The sequence below is a fragment of the Protopterus annectens genome, chromosome 12.part0, assembly GCF_019279795.1.
Source record: "Protopterus annectens isolate FY-2018-M chromosome 12.part0, PAN1.0, whole genome shotgun sequence".
NCBI classification, from domain to species: domain Eukaryota; kingdom Metazoa; phylum Chordata; order Ceratodontiformes; family Protopteridae; genus Protopterus; species Protopterus annectens.
This window is the reverse complement of record NC_056746.1, coordinates 628,154,734-628,174,903: the sequence shown is the minus strand read 5'-3', so window position 1 is coordinate 628,174,903 and position 20,170 is coordinate 628,154,734. Positions and strand designations below refer to the sequence as shown.

The 20,170-nt window shown below is 39.4% G+C and overlaps 1 protein-coding gene across 2 annotated transcripts in view; it reads left to right on the top strand.

Moving 5' to 3' along the window:
* Window positions 1-20,170, top strand: part of CCP110 (centriolar coiled-coil protein 110) — a 640,744-nt gene that overhangs the window by 333,315 nt on the left and 287,259 nt on the right. For both annotated transcript variants that reach the window (XM_044089754.1, XM_044089755.1), the window contains one exon: window positions 5,042-5,192. In XM_044089754.1, coding sequence (XP_043945689.1) covers window positions 5,042-5,192 — 151 coding nt within the window. The remainder of the gene's footprint in view (window positions 1-5,041; window positions 5,193-20,170) is intronic.

Genomic DNA, 20,170 nt, shown 5'->3' with positions numbered 1-20,170 from the left:
AGGATAGCCTCAAATTCCCACACACATCCATTACACAACTTTTGTTTAATAATAAGAAACCAAACTTACTGACAAACACATTAAAAATAAAAAGGTAATAAAATTCTTCAGATAAACAAATGTAAAAAACACATCTTAAAAATATACAGTAAAGATATTGCTTAATAATTAGTTGAAGCAGCTATTGTTAAAACTGATTAGCCAGATTTTGATATTTTAAATTGAAATTTTAAATAAAAACATAAAACAATCCATAAAATTTAATTTAAATTTAAAATATTAACAGTTGTACAAAAATATAAACAAATAGAACCATTTGCAAAAAAGAACCATGTATGTGGTTGAAAAACATTGAGCTAACCTAGTTAAATCAATAAAAAAAAAAATTTGTAAAAAAAAAAAAAAACTAACTAGGTAGTATAAAAAAAAAAAAAACAAAATTGTATTGAGTATTCAAGTAAATAAAATAAGGCTGTAAGAAAAGAAGAAAAAAAAAAAAAATTGTAAAATGTTTGGTAAAAAAAAAAAGTATTAATAAAATAAAAAAATAAAAGTAAAAGAATATATTTTATTAAAACATTTTTAGCGATGAGACATATCATAAAAAACAGAACAGAACCTTACCACAAACACCACCAAAATTTCTAAATAAAAATACAACAAGGTCTACCAGGAAAAGAAAAAACATTATACATGTACCGGTGTTTATTATGCACTATTTTAACATTACTTACTACTCTTAAATAGAATTAAGACACAAGAAAACATATTCGCTAAAATTAAAAGAATTATCTGTAATAATAAATACAATATTTAGTGGTTTTACCTTAATGTAATTCCTTACTTTTAAGGTAAGCAACAAAGGAAAGCAACTAAACAATAAATATAAAAACTGAAATATGTAAAAAAATACTATATATAAAAAAAATGAAACTACTTAAACACACAACTTTCTTTTTGTGTGGGTGGATGGTGGTTTTTGTAGGTGGCATGTTATACCTGGTCACTATATATAGAGAATTGTACTGGACTAACATTAGAAGTTAATAGAGCACCATGCCTCAACGACATGATTTCTTTTTTCTGCCAGTACTGAAACTGAGATCTGCAAAGTTGTAAAGTATAAAAATGTTTAAACATTTTATTTTTACTAAACATTTTTTCATCATTTTTATTAATACTTTTCAACAACATTTTCTTTTTTACCAATGTTTTTTGTTTTTCTTTGATATACAGCTATTTACTAATATACCAATTTTTTTTTATTTACCATACTTTTTTGTTTTTTTTTCAACTAAATTTCAGTGAAGCAGGTAGGAAATTTTAAAATTGATTTATTGATTTAAAATTTTTTAACTTGTTTTATACTTCATATCAATATATTTTAGCACAAAGGTGGTTGGCTACCTAGTTTAACATTACCTTTTTAAAAAGTTTTAAAATTTTTAAAATGTCTTGGAGGAATTTAATAGGAATTTAACACAATGTATTTCAAAAATACTACCTAAAATATCTCAGTGGTGTACAAGTTGTACAATTTATTTACAACTCCACTGGTTTAATACATTTAAGTTTGACATTTTTTTTTATTTTTTTTTTTTTAGTTTTTTAGTTGGAGACGTAAATGTTTTTTATTAATGAGTTTTTTTGATTATATTATTAATAATGTGTGTATATATGTGGGGTTACAAGGGAGATGTTATATATATGTTTTTGAAGTTTAGTTTCTGAAAACGTTTCGTACATGTTGTCAGTGTTAATTGTGTTGTTTGTGCATTTAACGGAGTGCATCAAACGGAGTGAGGAGGCTATTCTTTGGTTCGTGGTGGTTTTTTCGCTGGTTTTTTTTGTTACACCACTCATCCACTTTTGTGTTAATATTTTTAATTAGCATATATGATGGGCCAGAGGCACAAATTAAGGTAGGAGGGTTCTTCTGTGACTAGTTGTGTTTGAAAAGAGGAACAAAGCAAAGGTGTACTCTTTTTTGCTTTGTATTTAGTGACATTGACAAAGAAAATAATGGACTCACAAATTCAAGAGTATAAATCATGCGGTGATCAAGAAAAATTAGCATTATTTGTAGATTACATTATTTTGTACTTGAAGCATCCAGGAAAGGTCACTTCAGTGTTGGGGAACATTTTAAGACAATTTCAGGTCTTTTCAGGATACAGAATCAGTGAATGTAAAACAAAGGCAATCCACACGTGAATTGGTTCTGTGATATCCATATTTATGGGACATAAGATGAATTATTTAGGTGTATGGATTAAGGATACAGTTGTGACAACTAAGGATATGTGGAAGAGACCAAACAAAAGATAATACAAAAATTGATAAACAGGAAGCTCTCAGTTATAGATTTGGTTAGCAAGATAGAAGCAGTAAAAATGTTTTTAGTCCCTTTAGTATTATATACATGTCAGGCATAGTTATAGCAACTAGAGGTTGTAACCAAGGAAATTTGTCTTTTGAGATGGAACATGGGATTTGAATTGCCTAGACATGATAAAGTCTACTAAGTTTAATGCTGTTGGTTTAGAGTAAAACAATTCCTAGAAAATGGAAGCCAAAATGTAAACCAGCTATAACTGAAGTTCTGTAAATTTGCAAAGGAGATAAAAAGAACCGTTGGTATAGTCTTTAGAAAAGGGAAGGAGTAAATTACTTAGAACTAAATGGAATTTGTGGGAACAATATATGGCAGAATAATGTTCAGGAGGATGAATGGTTTAGGGGATGGCAGGAATTCAGCAGTGTATGTTATGTTGGAGTGAATGATTGTTAAAAATGAATTCTGGTTGAGAACAGAACTATCGCTGTGGTTTGTTTTCTCGTCTGTTAGTGTATGTGTATCTATGTTACTGTTGCAATTGTGATCATACAGAAATTTATGATTTTTTAATGCTGGGTTTGTGAGTAGTTAAATGATGTGGAAATAAAATGTGTACATACAAATATATTTTTGCATTAAAATGACAAGTCAAGGCAGATGTTTTTGCTTAGATAGGCTTTTACACATTATTTTCATTTTTTTCTTTTTTTTTATCACTTCTCTCTGCCTTATCCTTTTATTATTAATTATGTTTGCTTTTTTCTTAATACCAATTTATTTTCCCTTTCTTAGAGGTTACATTGCTATTTAATTTTGAGAAGGATGCCTGTGCCAGGATTCCAGTGAAGCTTTTCTCTTTCACCTTAACTAGTTTAAACTATTTCAACTTGTCATTCATGCTGTTTGTTCCACTTCTAGACAGATGCAGACTGGTATATCCATTAAAGTCTGCCTTCTGCCACCTGACACATTGTACATGGTATAAAGGTGTACTTGTGTTCCCCTTTGCTTAGGCATTATCTTAAGCATCACATCGCTCATTGAAGACAGTAATAAAGATAAGGAAATGACTTGATATTCAGCAGTAGGGTTTCAGAGTTCTTAGCAGGAATACTTGTCCTTTCCATTTACCTGTACTGGGGCATAGGGTAATAGCCAGTGGCACTTTTAGTTAATTTTAGTTATCTTGTTGACTAGGAATGCTTGTTGTTTGTTCTTGATTTTGCTTTACAGGACCCAAATTGACAGTAACCTCTCTTTTGACACTCACATTGCCAAAGTGGTTAGGAAGACCTTCTACATTGCCCACCTGATCATGAAGGGATTCACATCCAGATCAGGAGAGGTCATTGTACCCCTGTACTCTTCACTTATCAGACCAATGATTGAGTACAACGCCCCATTCGGAATGTACCTTACCCGACACCTGCAGCAGTTGGAAAGACCCCAAAAGTTCCTCACCAAAAGGATAAAGGGGCTCAAACATATGTCATACGCTGCCCGACTGAAGAAACTCCAGCTCTATTCAGTCGCATACCGCCTGCTCAGAGGTGATCTGTGCCTGACATACAAGGCCATGTCCAACCCGAATTAATGGACATGCTCCACCTCAAAAAATCCAAATCCACCAGAGCCATGAGAGCAAGAGACTTAAACCTCAACACGGATATAAATAGGACGTGCTGGAGGGACAGATTCATCACCCAGAGACTCCCTACACTATGGAACAGAATCCCAGTCCATGTGAGGCAGAGCCCCTCACTGACTCTGTTCAAGAGAAATCTTGACGAGTGGATGGGAGATCGTAGGTTTACCCCGGGGGTCATCTCTGTGTCACTGCTGGACAGAGGCACAGCAAACTAATGGGTATAGTATTCTCATCCTAAGGGGTGGTGAAAGCCACACACACTCTGGCTAGGCTTATAAATGCCCTAGGGCAGATAGCCTAGTATGAACCTGTGAACCTTTAGGTTTGACCATTGTGGATTTACACAGCCACCAACACCATTGTGGCATATATGATATCAGGAAGAACTTAAAGAAAGAGCAGATCAGTACTGTCATGTGTGAATCTTTATAGGCACTTTTGTGGAGTTGAATTTTTGTCAGTACGGATTCATTCTGATAAGAATTGCTGAATGATAAAAAATAAGTATGTCTACCTTCTCTGGTTATGGTTATACTAGGTTATATATTGTTTCTGTTGATAGCAAGAACTTTTTCATTAGTTTGGCTGCATTTGTATTCTAATTCAAGTTTGTGTGACGTTGCTAATGAAAAGTGTTTGAGAAAAATGCAGCCTAAAGTATTGCATTTGTCCACATGACAATTCTAATATAATCAGTCAAAGTATGATTTTTTGACATGGAGAAAGTTGAGTAAATATTCACTCAGAATTTGACTTTTCTTTTAAGACTGGTAATTAGTGCCAGTTTTGCAGAAAGAGGGAAGCTAAACCAAACATGTCACAGTTCATTCCACACAACTATAGGAGACCTTTTAAATAACTTGCAATGGCTTCTGGTCTGTACTGGTTGTATTGCTGTAACTTGCAAAATGAGTGTTATTTTGTGTTTGCAAATATCTGGGGATTTCAGGTTTGAAGAATGCGATATTTATATACAGCATCAGATTTTTTTCATTTACATATAGATTTATTATTTGAAGTCTACAAAATGACTTCTGACTTGTGTTTTTTTTCAGGAGATGGAAGACCAAAACAGAAGATTAGCAGAAAAGAAAGAGGAGCTGACAGAAGCAGCTACACAAAACAGAAGTAGTGAAATTATGTTGAACCGGAAGGAAAAATGTGTATCTGGCTCAGTCACACCTATGACGTCACCAGGAAACACAGGTCACGGAATACTCCTACACAGTGCTGACATGTATTTGACATATTAAAATGTCATGGTTTAAGAATTTGAATTTGTTTGTATATTGTTTGTTGACTTTTAAGTTTTATCACAGAGACTAAATAAATAGTTCACGTCATGCATGGACCCATTCATTTACCGTTTGCAGTAATTCTTACCTTATTAAAACACTACATTGTAATACACTTCTACACATATTGTGCTGCTTGCAGTGCTCATTTCAAAGTAGCAGGATCTTAACTTTTAGGGTTTAACTGTAATTATGTTCTTCATAAGAATTGCTGTTGCATGAGTTACAAATCTAGATTGTATGCAGCTTACAAAGGGACATCAGTCCTTCGGCCTTACCATCATTTTAGCACTAGGATAATCCTGCATGCACACAGTGTGCAGTCTTGAGCCATGGCCATTAGATAGAGTCCGACTAGAAAAGAATGCATGTTATGCCCTCACTCAGTTCTTTTTGCTGCTCAGCATCACCAACTGCTTGTCTGTATTTTGCTAATTCCTTGTTCTTTTCTGGATTTTGGCAATTGAGTATCGGTCTTTTTTGTTATAACTATTGCTATATTTGTGTAGTTTGATGGATTCACTACTCGATGCAAACTATCTGGCCATGCACCCAGTGAAACCACAGGGAAAGTCATATAATTTTTTTTTTTTGCAGGGAGATGGCAAGCCCCACTGCATCCCCATGTGGGTTCTTCACCCCCTTACTCCCTTATATATTATCTCAACTCCATTTTAATGGAGCAGGCATCAGTCATTCATGTGCGTGGGGTTATTGTCTGATATACAGAGGGAAACTTGTGCATATTTATTTGGTGGTAGAGCTTGCTCAGGAAGCTGTTAGTTTCTGTTATTTCTTTTGTAAATCATTTTCTTTTCTTTTGAAAGGTAGATCATCATACCATGTTTAAGATTGAAGATATGAAACTATGGAGAATTTAGATCCATTATGAAAGATTTATAATGTAGTTGTTTCTGTAAATTTTTTATGAATAAAGATAGAAAGTTGCAGGGGAAAGTACTTAAAAAAACACTCTTGCCTAGACAAGTCATTTGTAAAAAAAAATATTATTTAGCCCTGACCCATGGTACAGAGGAATAAAGCCATAATTGTACCCCAGATGACTCGTGTTTGACTAGCACTAGAGTTGCTGCAGGGGACTGAGCTAAAAGAGGATGGGTGTGAGAGATATCTTGACTTACTGCACTGGCAGTATCTGTAGGAATGTAGGTGTATTGTCAGCATGGAGTCTAGCATGCCTGTGATCCACAGTGGTGAGCCACATAGCCAAGAGAGTGCACGTGTACCTCTGAAGAGTAGCTGTAGTAGAGCTTGCAAGTTGCCAATGCATTCTGGGATGTAGTGATGGAAAGGAGTTTTTCTTTAGAGTAAAGAGCTTTGGTAGGGTGGTAGTGTTCAAGTATGCCTTTTAGTGCTACATACAGTGGATATAAAAAGTGCACACACCCCTGTCAAAATGCCAACTTTTTGTGATATAAACAAATGAGACCACAATAAATCATTTCAAAACTTTTCCCACCTTTAATGTGACATATAACCTGTACAATTCAATTGAAAAACAAATCGGTTAAGGGGAAAAAATATAAAAAATAAAAACGTACAATAAGCTGTTTGCATAAGTGTGCACACCCTGAAACTAATATTTTGTCGATGCACCTTTTGATTTAATTACAGCATTCAGTCTTATTGGGTACGCACCTGCCATCAATAAAGAGACTCTGATTAACCCCAAATAAAGTTCAGCTGTCCTAGTAGGATTTTCCTGATATTTACTCAGTTGCCTGCTACAGCAAAAGCCACGGTTCAGAGAGCTTACAAAGCATCAAAGGGATCTCATTGCTGAAAGGTGTCAGTCAGGAGAAGGCTACAAAAAAAAATCCACAGCATCGGATATACCATGGATCACAGTGAAAACACTCATCAAAAAGTGGAGAAAATATGGGACAACAGTGACACTGCAAAGAACTGGACCTCACTCCAAAATTGATAACAATACAAGACTATAACTGGTCAGGGAGTCTCTCAAGAGACCTACAGCAACACTGAAGGAGCTGCAGGAATTTCTGGCAATTACTGGTTGTGTACTACATGTGACAACAATCTCCCGTATTCTCCATATGCTTGGGCTATGGGGTAGGGTTGCAAGATGGAAGCCTTTTCTTACACAGAAAAACATCCAAGCCCGGCTAAAATTTGCAAAACAATACATCAAGTCTTCCAAAAACATGTGAGAAAATATGCAAGTCTGAGGCACTAGCCCAGATGCTTTCAGTGAGTGCCCCCGTCGTGCCTGCCTCTTTTCCTCAACTCTTCCTTCCGCCACGGTCGCGGTCGGAAACGGGTCCGCTAAGACACCTTGCTGAGAGACAGGTCGTCAAAGCGCCGCCGCCCGCTTCATGGAATCGGGCTGCGGACTTGGCCGATCGGCTCCGAATTCGAAGGGGGTCGTGAGCTCAGTCGACCCCCCCCTCTCACCCTCCCCCCCTCTCGGTGCTCGAGACTCCGACATCACGACACCGAGCCATCATCGCCATGAGCCTCGGGTGTCGGGTGGGGTCCTTAGTCCCTAGCCTGGGAGCGGGACCTCGACCAACTGCTCTGAGGGTCAGGAGTCGAGGTCAGTGTGTGTGGAGCCTGGCTCCACTACTCCACAGTCGGCCCGCCAGCCCTCCCTCTATGCTGCCTCATAGGGTAAGCTCACTCCCTCATCCCGAGAGAGCCAACGAGATATTTGATAGCTTCCCAAACCTTCCACTGATTTGATTTATTTGAGTAAGTGATTGGATTTTTTCAAAGGACACAAGGAGTATGATCCCTCCTCTCTGCTTCCCCATCCAACTAGTCTTTTTTTTCTGACTTCGGTCCATGCAGGTTCATCCTCATCATCTCTTAAGGTTCAATTGCGGCTCTTCTAATTTCCATGTGTGGGTATTTCTGAATCCCGCCCTAATGTCCCACAAACTCTGCAAACTTTTTGAGGAGTTTTTTTTTCTCTCAGACCCTAAAGAAATCCTCCCTTCTCCTTGGGACCTAATTTAGTTCTTTCTTCTTTGATTCTTTTTCCCTTCGAACCTGCAGCTTCATGTTCCTTAAAGTTATTATCATGTTATGGTCTGATGAGACCAAGGTTGAACTCTTACTACAATTCCAAAAGGTATGTTTAGTGCAAAAACAACACTTTGCATCACCAAAAGAATACCATCCCCACTGTAAAGCATGGTGGTGGCACTATCATGCTTTGGGGTTGCTTTTCTTCAGCTGGAACTAGGGATTTAGTCATGGTGGAGGGAATTACGAACAGTTCCAAATACCAGTCACTTTTGGGCCAAAACATTCAGGCGTCTGCTAGAAAGATGAAGAAGAATTTCACCTTTCAACACAACAGTGACCCGAAGCATACATCCAAATCAACAAAAGAATGGCTTCACCAGAAGAAAATTAAAGTTTTGGAATGGCCCAGCCAAAGCCCAGACCTAAATCCAATAGAAAATCTGTGGGGTGACCTGAACAGGGCTGTGCACAAGAGATGCCCTTGCAATATGACAGATTTGTAGTGCTTTTGCAAAGAAGAGTGGGTAAATATTGCCAAGTCAAGATGTACCATGCTGACAGACTCCTACCCAAGAAGACTGAATACTGTAATTAAATCAAAAGGTGCTTCAGCAAAGTGTAAGTTTAAGGGTGTGCACACTTATACAACCAGCTTATTGTACATTTTTTATTTTTTATATTTTTTCCCTAACAGATTTTTTTGTTTTTCAATTGAATTGTACAGGTTATAGGTCACATTAAAGGTGGGAAAAGTTTTAAAATTATTTATTGTGGTCTCATTTTTTATATCACAAAAACCTGACATTTTAACAGGGGTGTGTACACTTTTTATATCCACTGTACTTATCAGGGTAGTATATTAAGCTATGAGGTAGTAGTAACTGACTATAGTGGAGGTTTTGTGGGAGTTCAGTCCAGTTTAGTTGTTTAAGGGCAGAACACTGAGATCTAAAGGGCAATTTGCAGCAAAGTGAAGAATTTTATTGTAGCATTGTTCTAGCTTTGTTGCTGTGGATGTTTGTAGGTTAGTAAATAGCAGAGAGACATGCAGTAGAGTTGGTAGGAGGTAGGTTTTAGCTATGGTTTTCTAGTTCTGTCTGTTAGGTTGGATTTTGTTTTGTACAAGAGGATGAACTTTTGATGTTTTTCAGTGTGAAAGTATCGGTCAAATTTCAAGTTGTCATCAATTGTGACTCCAAAGAGTTTGGTGTTAGAGACCTTTTTAGTCAGGGTGTTATTTAATGGTGATTTTAAAACAAATTTTGCTTTGGGAGAATATTTTTTGTGGTGTTTTTTTATCTCTTTCAACTTTTCTGGTTTAAAAGCCTGCGTTTGAGCTTATTTCTTGCTTCTCCTGTAACTGGGCTAGTCCAGATACAGATTTGCTGTATCCAAGACTGTTTGTAAGCTTCTGAGCCCCCCCATCCTTTCTATGTTGGAGGGAAGCCTTCTAGCTTATCAGTGGGAGTGGTAAGCACTAGGTAGCCTATCTATCACAGGAGGAGTGGTTTCTGGCCCAGAAATTGTGGTTTATTGGCTGTTTGGGCAGTTTTTTTCCATCTCTTTCAACTTTCTGGTTTAAAAGCCTGCATTTCAACTTGTTTCCCCCCTTTCCTGTAACTAGTTTAGTCTAGTCCAGATACAGATTTGCTGTATCCAGGACTGTTTGTAAGTTTTTGAGCACTGCCAAAGTCTGCTCTTCAATTTTTCCCTTTAGATCTACTAGTTTTCTCCTCTTCTGCACTTATACTAGCCTTTTAGTCTAGCACTTTACCAGACGTCTTGTAGCAATTATTGTAGCACACAAAAGTGCTACTAGCACTAAACGTTCTAAAAGGAAACAGATCCAGTACTTATTATCAATGCCCACCCCTCCAGGCATGTCTAAAGGTCAGTTCCCTGTGCTTCCTCCTATTAACCTGGTGAACTTGGGCATCCTGAGGCAATGTAGCAACTGCTTCATCTACACCAACAACCCTCTCCTCTTACCTCCCAACACTCAGTCTTGCGAGAGACGCACTTATATATCAAAATTGGAAGCTACGCACTCTCCAGCCAAGACTTTAATAGCTGGTCAAGAGGAGAATGTCAACACTTGCACCACACCATATGGAACACATAGCCCTCCAGAACACACACCAGCACTGCCTTCACATAAAAACAAAAACCACACACCCACCTTCATGGAGGCTCTCAATAAAAATCCACCCAAGCAGCAGAGACCTTCAAGGCGGAAATGGCATGCCCAACACACTAGTCATAGGTGACTTGATAGTGCGGCACACTGATGTCCCACTCACTAGGTTGAATAAGGAGAAAGTAACAGCTGCCTGTTGGGTGCCAGGATCCGCCACATAACACATGCACTCAGGTCCCTCAAGAACAGGTACAGATATGACTCTGTCACTGTACATGTGGGTGTGAATGACGTGAGACGTACCTCCCTGGACTACATGAAAAGAGAAATGAAGGAGCTCTTGGATTATGTAGCCCAGGCGGGTATGACCCTAGCCCTGAGCAGCATCCTACCATCACCCAGAATGGTACCACAGTACAAGCAGAAAATGATTGATTTCAACAATTCGCTAAGTTTCTGGTGTCATTCTAAGGGGATCAAGTATCTGCCTGGGATGACGACATGATTGACAGGCCTCGATGCTTTGCCAGAGATGGCCTGGATCTGTCACCCCCTGGGCTTCCGGATACTGACCAAGGCTCTTGCCACCCCCTATAGTGCCTTTTTTAGGCAGTGTTCCAAAGACCAAATTACCACCGTAACAGCTACAAACAAATGCAATCTGAGGGTCATGCTGCTCAATGCTAGAAGTCTAAATCTCAAAATGCACGTGCTCAAAGCACTCCTCAAAATGGAGAATATCGACATTTGTGCTGTAACAGAGACTTGGTTCAAGGCAGCAGAAAGCACCCCTTCACTACCAGGCTATAACTCATTCCACACCTTTTGGCCCCAGAACCTGGAACGAAGCTCCAAAGGTGGTGGTATTTCTATATTCATAAAGGATGCGCACACCTCCAGACTGGTAGCCCAACATAACGCATCAGAGATACTTCAGGTGCAGCTAACACTGGGTAAGACAGCGATTCAGATCGTAGCCTGCTGTAGGTCCACAAACATGTCCCAAGACTCACACTCCACGTTCCTAAGCACCCTGGAGAATATTAGGGTCAAACCCACACTCTTACTAGGGGACTTCAACTACCCCTCCATTAACTGGGAAAACTATTCATGTACTAATACACTTACCCAACGTTTCCTGGAGTTCATTAATTCCAATTCCCTGAACCAGCTAGTTCTTATCCCCACTAGAGGTAGCAACATCCTTGATCTGGTCATTACTACCATGGGCGACCTTTGCTCTACACCAGTAGTCAGCTCCTCCCTGGTTAGATCGACCAGAAACTAATCACCTTGGAAATCCACATCCCTCGCACCCTACCCCCTGCAAAGATAAACGCCATGAAAAAGTTCTCTCCAAAGCTAACTTTGGGCTCCTAAAAACAGAGGTGGTTAACTTCATGGCACCCATGCAAATGGAGAATAGTTGTATGACCGCCAAATCATACACCACTGCACTGTACTGTACGAACACGTACACAAATGCATGGATCTCGCCATGCCCAATAGAACCAAGATGCCCTCCAAAAAAAGGAAGCCAATCAGGTGGTCCCCTGCCATAAACAAACTCTGCAACAGAAGGAGGAAACTGATGCAGAATAAAGTGAAGTCCCAAAACTCGAAAAACTCCCTTATTATCCTCAACAAAAAGTTGAGATCCCTCATCAAATCCTCTAAAGTTAGCTATGAAAACAGATTTACAGCAGATAGTAAAGACATCCACAAGGCCTGATATAGTTATGTTAAGAATCTCCATGGCAATACCTGGATTTGCTCTGAGATACTGCACAATGGTACCTCCTGTACTGAGCCAACAGTTATTGCCAATATACTGGCCGACAGATTCAGTGCCAACTTTACCCCCCCCCCCAGGGACCAGTCACAATACCAGTAGATTGCCAGGCACCCAGTATTAGTGCTGCACAGGTTAAAACAGCACTGTCCAAGGCCAAGAATAAAGCTTCTATGGGACCTGACAATATCCCTAACCGTGTTCTACATGAACTACAGAGTGAACTGGCACCTCACCTGTGTGCCCTGTTCAATCACAGCCTCACCTCAGGCTTTGTCCCTACTGAATGGTGCACTGCTACAGTCATCCCTCTCCACAAAGGAGGAGCGACTACAGACCCTGGGAACTATCGCCACATTAGCCTGAGTCTGATATGCAAAGCTATGGAACGTATCATCATGGACCCACTAAACAAGGTCATAGGGAATCTCCGAACTCTGGATCCCACACAGTTTGGTTTTATGAAGGGTAGATCATGCCAGCTCCACTTGGTCGACTTCTTTGAATCAGTCACCAGAGCTGTGGATGAAGGCAAGGTGGTTCATACAGCCTACCTTGATCTGGCCAAGGCTTTTGATACCATTCCCCACTCAGGAATCATAAAAACTTACTAAGCTAGGCCTCAACCCCTATATCACTAGGTGGGGTGCAAACTGGCTCACAGATAGAACCCACAGTGTGAAAGTAGCTGACTCTAAGTCAGACCGCCGACTAGTCATGAGTGGAATCCCACAGGGTTCGGTCCTGGGTCCTCTCCTGTTTGGTATCTACTTCTCTGAAGTCCAGGCCAACACAAAGGGACTTTGGCTGACAAAGTTCGCAGATGATTGCAAGTTGGGAGTTATTGTTAACTCCCGAAGTGATGCTGACATCCTACAGAATGGCCTCACTGAGACCAACAACTGGTGTCAGAAGCATGGCCTTAAGCTCAATGCCAAAAAATGTGTCGTCATCCCCTTTGGAAAAACCCGGTTCCCCTGAATTACCACATCAATGGTAATCCACTGAACGCAGAAGGCATTGTAAGAGATCTGGGAACACAGGTTGACAGCCATCTGTCTTTTGATCACCACATTGCCACTGTGGTCAGAAAGTCCTTCTATGTGGCACATCTCATTACTAAGGGTTTTGCATCCAGGAAGAAAGAGGTCATTGTCTCCCTGTACTCTTCCCTCATTAGAGCAGTCATCGAGTACAATGCCTTATTTGGCATGTACCTCACTAGACACGTGCAACAACTGGAGAGGCCACAAAAGTACCTCACAAAGAGGATCCAGGCCTTAAACACTTGTCCTATATGGACAGACTCAAAAAACTCCAACTGTTCTCTGTCTCATATCGCCTACTCAGAGGCAATCTCTGCTTGACTTACAAGGTCATGTCTGACCCAGCTCTGTTAGAAATGCTACATCTAAAGAAATTCCAATCCCTCCACACCACAGGCTCCAGAGACCTCAACCTCATTACCACATAGAATTTGCTGGAGGGACATGTTCATAACCCAGAGACTGCCCATGCTATGGAATAGACTTCCCATACATGTCAAGCAGAGCACCTCGCTATCCCTCTTCAAGAGAAATCTTGATGAGTGACTGGGAAACAGAAAATTCACCCCGGGGATAACTCCAGTGGCTGTACTCGACAGAGACACTGGGAACTAAGGTCAGGTGGCACTATGCCAGGGTAATCCTATGGTTAGGCTTGTAAAGGCCCAAGGGCCATTAGCCTAGTACATACCTATGAACCTATGAAAAGTAGTAATTTCATTTTTGGGGGGTTAAGTAGGAGTTGTAAGTTGTCTAGCCAGGATTCTATGGACATAAAGGATTCCTGAGTAATTTCATGAAGTTTTTGTAGGTTAGAGGCTGTGCAGGTAGTGTATAGTTATATGCATGTTGTACAAGAGTGGTGTGCTTGGAAGCAGTGTATATGTCATTTATAAATATTTTAAACAGGAGGGGTCCAAGTATGGCACCTTGTGGCACTCCTACAGTAATGAATAGAAATTATAAGTATTCTTGCTGGCATTTGGCTGCTTGGAATCTATCTGTTAGGCAGCTGTTAAACCAGGAAAGTGGGGGGGGGGTCTCCAGGAGAAGGGTTTTAGTAATAGTTTACTGTGAGAGATGGTGTTGAATGCTTTGGGCAGGTCTTGGAATAAGGATGATACTAGGTTTCCAGTATTTTTTTATTCATGGTATCAATAAAATGAAGTATGGCAGTAGTGGTGCTATTGTTGGGACAAAAACTGTGTTGTCTGAGGGAGACAAGATTGTTTATGATTAAGTATTGCAGTAACTGGGAGAGGATACACTTTTCAGTGTTTTAGATAATGGCGACAGGATGGCATTTGGTCTGAAGTTGTAGTATTCATCAGGGGATCCTCCTTTGTGAAGAGAAATTATGAATACCTTCTTCCAAATGTCTGGGATATGAGGTTCTAGAATGGATTTGTCGATTAGTATAGATATTAGATATGGCAGAGTTTCAGCTGCAATATTTAAGAATTCAGGAGGAAGGCTATCTTCAGCAAAGCTTGCAGTTTTTAGTTTTAGGCAATATTTTCTTAAGGTGTAGGTCGAGACAGGTTTGAGTGAGAAGTGAGCTTCCATGGGGTTTTGTCAGTTGGGAGCTGGTTTGATGGTAGGGTTGTCTTTGGTAAGTGAGGCTACAGCTTGAAGGAAGTATTTGTTACAGTTATTAGCGACTGTTGATGAAGTGTCTACTGAGGAGGAAGTGGGTTGTTGGCCTGGATTCAGTAGATTTTGGACCAATGACCAAAACTTTTTAGGATTGTTTTGGTGTGCCTGCAGTAAGTTAAAGTAGTGTTTTTTTGTCAAGCCTTATACTGTGTTTGGTTTTATTTCTTATCTATCTGTAGTGTAGAAGTTTTATAAGAATTTAGCTTGAGTAAGGCAATCAGAATCTCTGCATTATTGAACTGAGGGATGCTTTTTCTGATAAAGGGATATGTTCAATTGTTTTTGGTGTATAATAGCTACCCCACATGCTTTTTGGATATATGTGGTCTGCTCAAAGGTTATTTTATCCTGGAGGGAGGATTTCATTGTCTTTGACTTTGGGTTTTAGCCACTTTTCTGTGATACCAAGGATGTCAGGGTTGTAATGAGATATAAAAGCATACAGTTTGGTTACTTTGTTAGAGATGCTTTTAAGATTAATGTTGATACATTTTTGACTTGTTTGACCTGAGTTGCAGGAGAGAGGTGTTGCATTATTAATGGTTGTGTGGGCCATTATAGGCGAAGCTTATTGTGGTTGGACCTGGGTTGGGGTGATTACTACGGCAGAGTTACAGACTGGGTAGGAATAGATGGAATGTACAGTGCCACTATGTTTTAAACTTGTTTGCTGTGACTAACTTGTGGGTTCAGTTACTTACTTTTATATACATTTGTTTGAAAAGATGGATGTGAGATAGGTTGTAAAGGTTGTGGTCTATACTGCATGAAATATGGGAGTAATTGCCATTGAGAGCAATGAACTGAGTATTGGGCATAAGACTGTTGTTGAGAGGTGTATGATAGTTGATTATGTGTGCAAGAAAGAAGAGGGAGGTGAATTGTAGTACTTATAGTAGTATGCGTACTAGTAGTAGGAGGGATTGTTGAGTTACAATGTAGAAGGAAGCCAGCTGAAAGGAGAAAGGTAGAACGTTGTTAGTGTATGTGTGGAGGAGAGGCAAAGGTATAGACTATAAATTGCTTTGTGATTAGTAATAATGTGGTATGTAGGGATTAGCTTAGGATACACGTAGGTGATGTGGAGGTAGGGATGATTTGCAGGTAGGGTGGAGTAGCGAAGTGAGGGCAACTGAGCAGGATCAACCACTTAGGTACTTCAGTGTAATGCATTTACTACCCCCCAGTTGTGTTTGGTGAAAAACCATCAATGAGGTAAAATGCTTATGGATGCAAAGACAAGGTCTTTGAACTCCTAATTACATGAGGTGAGTCACATATGCTAAAGTGTTAATTCAGCTTTGCATTAAGCAGTATAAGGCCTGTGGTGGGAGTAGTAGTAGAGGTACCCTTACATCATGTTCAGCACTACAGTACAGAACACACATATGCAGACGTGAGGGAAAACAATATATTTCAACAGTTTAATTTGATTCTTGGAAACTGCCTTACATTGGTTTTGACTGAAGGTGTTTCTCCTTTTGTGTTTTTGCATCCAAAGTGAAATACAGCTGAAGAAGTTCCCTTGGTGGTGAGATTGTCTTAACTTTTGCAGCAGGAGTAATCAGAGATACTATGTGCTGTCAGTACACTATGAGAGAGACATATTAAAATAATTAGGGTTGTCTGTAGTTGAACTGGGTAGATAAAATACTATTCTTCTATTCTCAGCTGCATTAAGTAGTGTTTGGCCAACATAAGTAATGCACTATAATTTGCAGTTGTACATTTGTGCTTTATGGCCTTTAAATTGGAAAATAAGGCAGCTAACATGAAATATGTCTTGGTATACAAGTTTGGGATTACTGAAATGGAGGCTTCCAGAGTTTAGAAGAACAGATGGAAAATAAAGCAGCTAATGAGAGCAAGTTTGTGATTAACTGAGATGATGGTTTTAGAAGGACGGGTAGAATGCCTATTCAATTAGTTCCCACTCTCTGCTCCACAATATACAGTCTGTAAACTTGACATTTTAGTACTTTAGAGTAAGCAGCTTGAATTTTACCAGATATGAAAACATGCCCAACTCTTTTCACAAACAGAACTGTCTCAGATAATTAACAATTGACTAGACTAGCTGTGCTGTTCATAAAACATATACATAGCAGAAACCAGTAGAAACATGCTAAATATGTATGCTAGAGGTTAGTAGCAGACACTTAAACCAGATGGCAACACTCTAGAAACTTACTTGCTGTAACTGTACAGCTCATAAAGCAAAATTCAGGTGCTAGCAATGAATTCCAGAGCAAAAAGCCTGACTTTATGATTGAGAATACTTGCCAGTGAATCACCATGAATGCAAAATCTCATCGTTCTGATATAAAAAGTAAAAAATTCAACTTACAGCAGGCTGACAACACTTAAATAAATTAATTTGCTTCTGGGTAATTTGACTTTTTCCACTGCAATATTGAATACTTAGATGTAATCAATTCCTCAGTGAAGCAGTTCATATCTGTAAAAAGGCATAGCTAACTGGAGTTGGCCTTCAGCATTTGATTGTATATTGTACAGCACTCTTTCATTTCACAGTCGACATGTGCAGTAACACCATGGTCAGGATTCAGAAAAATCACTTGTGTGGCCGTATATGGGAAGTAGCACTATTAGAGTTGGCCAGAGAGTGATTACGTATGCAGCACAAGTAACTTGGTCTATGACTGATTTGTGCAACGTCATCAGTTTGCTAGTAAAATGGAAAACGAGACCTGTAGAGACCTGAACAGTGTCATATGATCACCTGCACCCAGTGGCATGCTTTTAGCATGCTCATGACGATGCACATTCATACACGCAGCAACATACCACTACAAGCACAGATGAGATATTTTCAATACAGTTATCCAACGTAGAATGTGATGACATGGCTTAATTTTTATTTTTTATTTATTTTTTATTTTACATTTGTTGACTGGGCTAGTCTAGCTGGATATATGTCCATTTTCAGTAGGGGCCCGGGGAGATGAGGAGACTTCAGGTTATGGTAAGGGTAAATAAGAGTAGATAGAATAGGTGTTTTGGCAGGTTGATATAGTATTTTATGGGCGATGGCTAGTTGATTAATTTTCAGCTGCTGCTGAAATTCAAGCCAGCCTCGTTGCTTTAGATTAATACAGTGGTGGGTTCTGAAATGGGTTACCTGTAGCAAACCTGGCTATGCTATTGTAGGAGTTTTCTAATTTCATAAGATTATTTTTTGACAGGTTAGTAAATATGGGTGAGGCATAGAGAAGGGAAGAGATAAGGTGGGAGTGGGCAATAGTTATTCTAGTTGCTGGATGAGGTAGGGTTTGATTCTGTAAAGAGAGCCTATTTTTTAAGTAATAGTTTTCAAGGTGTTGCTGATATGGGTGTCGAAGTTAAGGTTGTTGTCAATGGTGATGCCTAGCAGTTTGGTAGTAAGATATTGGGATATAGGTGTGCCATTTTTAGATATTATTGTAAAGTCTATTTGGGGGGATTTACTGGTAGGTGTGAAAAGGAGGAGTTTAGTTTTTTTTTGGGGTTAAGTAGGAGACAGTGTTGTGTAAACCATTGTTCAACAGAGTTAAACGTGTGTCAGAGAGTGAAGTTCTGATACAGATGTGGCTGAGCAAATAAGTGTGGAATCATCTGCGTATTGTATGCATGTAGCCTGGGGAACTGCTTGGTGGAGGTCATTGATGAATAAAGAAAACAGGAGAGGACCCAGTATGGACCCTTGAGGGACACCAATGTTAACAGGTAGATGGGTAGATAGAGTGGAGTTCCAGAGTACAGCTTGATGTCTCTTATTTAAGTAAGACTCGAACCATTTAATAGGTAGAATGTCAAGTGACAGAGATTGAAGAATATGTATGAGTATTTGGTGACTGACCATGTCAAAAGCCTTGGATGTGGCCTAAGAAAAGTGCAGAGGAAAGGGTGTTAAGGTTACATTTGTTGTTGATGGTGTCTGTAAAGGAAAGGAGGGCAGTGGTGGTACTGTGGCAAGGTCTGAAACCATGTTGGGTATTAGAGAGCAAGTTATTATGGAGAAGGTGGTCAAGCAGTTGCTTGTGGATACACCTTTCCATAATCTTAGATAAGGGAGAGAGTAAGGCTATGGGGCGATAGTTGGAGAGTTCAGTAGAATTACCACCCACAACATTCCGGTCCACATTTGTAAAGAGAGCTAAGTTGAAGAATTCGTATTTCTACAGAGGCAGCAAATGGCAGCAAAGGTAGAGATGAGAGTGTTCTAAGCCTAAACGTTAATGTGTAAAAATGATTACTGTGCAGAACATTTTACACAAGTCATTTTGACGGGGTCGCCATTAGGAGAAACGACAACAAGGTGCTTCCAACCCATGAGACCTTATTCCAGATGTGACACTAGCATTGACTGAAGGCTGCCATAGTCGCATGGTACTTCATGGAGCAGTGTTCTGCCTAAAAATATGTACTGACAACGGCTTTGTATGGCCACTTCCCCTCCATATCTACATGGCTGTGCATCTTATGGTCCTGTTGACTACTTACCAGGTAATAATCCTTTGTTCCCATGACCTTCCACACCACAAAGGTAAGCAATGTATATTGTTGCATCAACATACCTTCTCCCTGCTGGTCTACATCCTATAGATTTTAAAGTAACCTACCCCACTGACATATCACTAATGAAACTGCATGCTAAAAGTCCAGCAGCATCACTGTGAAAGCAGTCAGGTTTGCTACTAGTTGTGAGATAAAGTATTTGCCACCTGGAAAGCCATACACATTGTCATAAAATATCCTGAAACAAGCAAGCCGTCTAGTATTTAGGTTACTTTGGAACAGTAAGAAGCATCAGTAGGGAAGGATACCTCTCTGGAACAGCTGTACCAGGTGGTGTATCATAGCTATGGCTCTACTACTCTGACAGGTCGTAGGTGATATGTACCATACTCTGTGCGGAGCACGTTAACAGACACTGATGAGCAAAGATGGATGGTGAAAACATCACACAAGCTAATATGCAAATGAAAGCCAGTTTTCCAGTTTAGTGCTACTAAAAAAAAAAAATTAGTTCTGCAAGCTTCTGACTAAATATAATTTGTCCTTCCATGCACATCTCAGAAACAACTTTGCTTAATTTCATTTCTTTAGAGGTGATGTTATTTTGTGATTTAAAAATGCTTTACCAATAATATTTTGTCATCTAGCATAGAAGAGTCCTTTACCTCTCATAAAATTGGGACTAGGAATAATAACTGCCTTGCAAAGGTGCTGAAATTTTATACAAT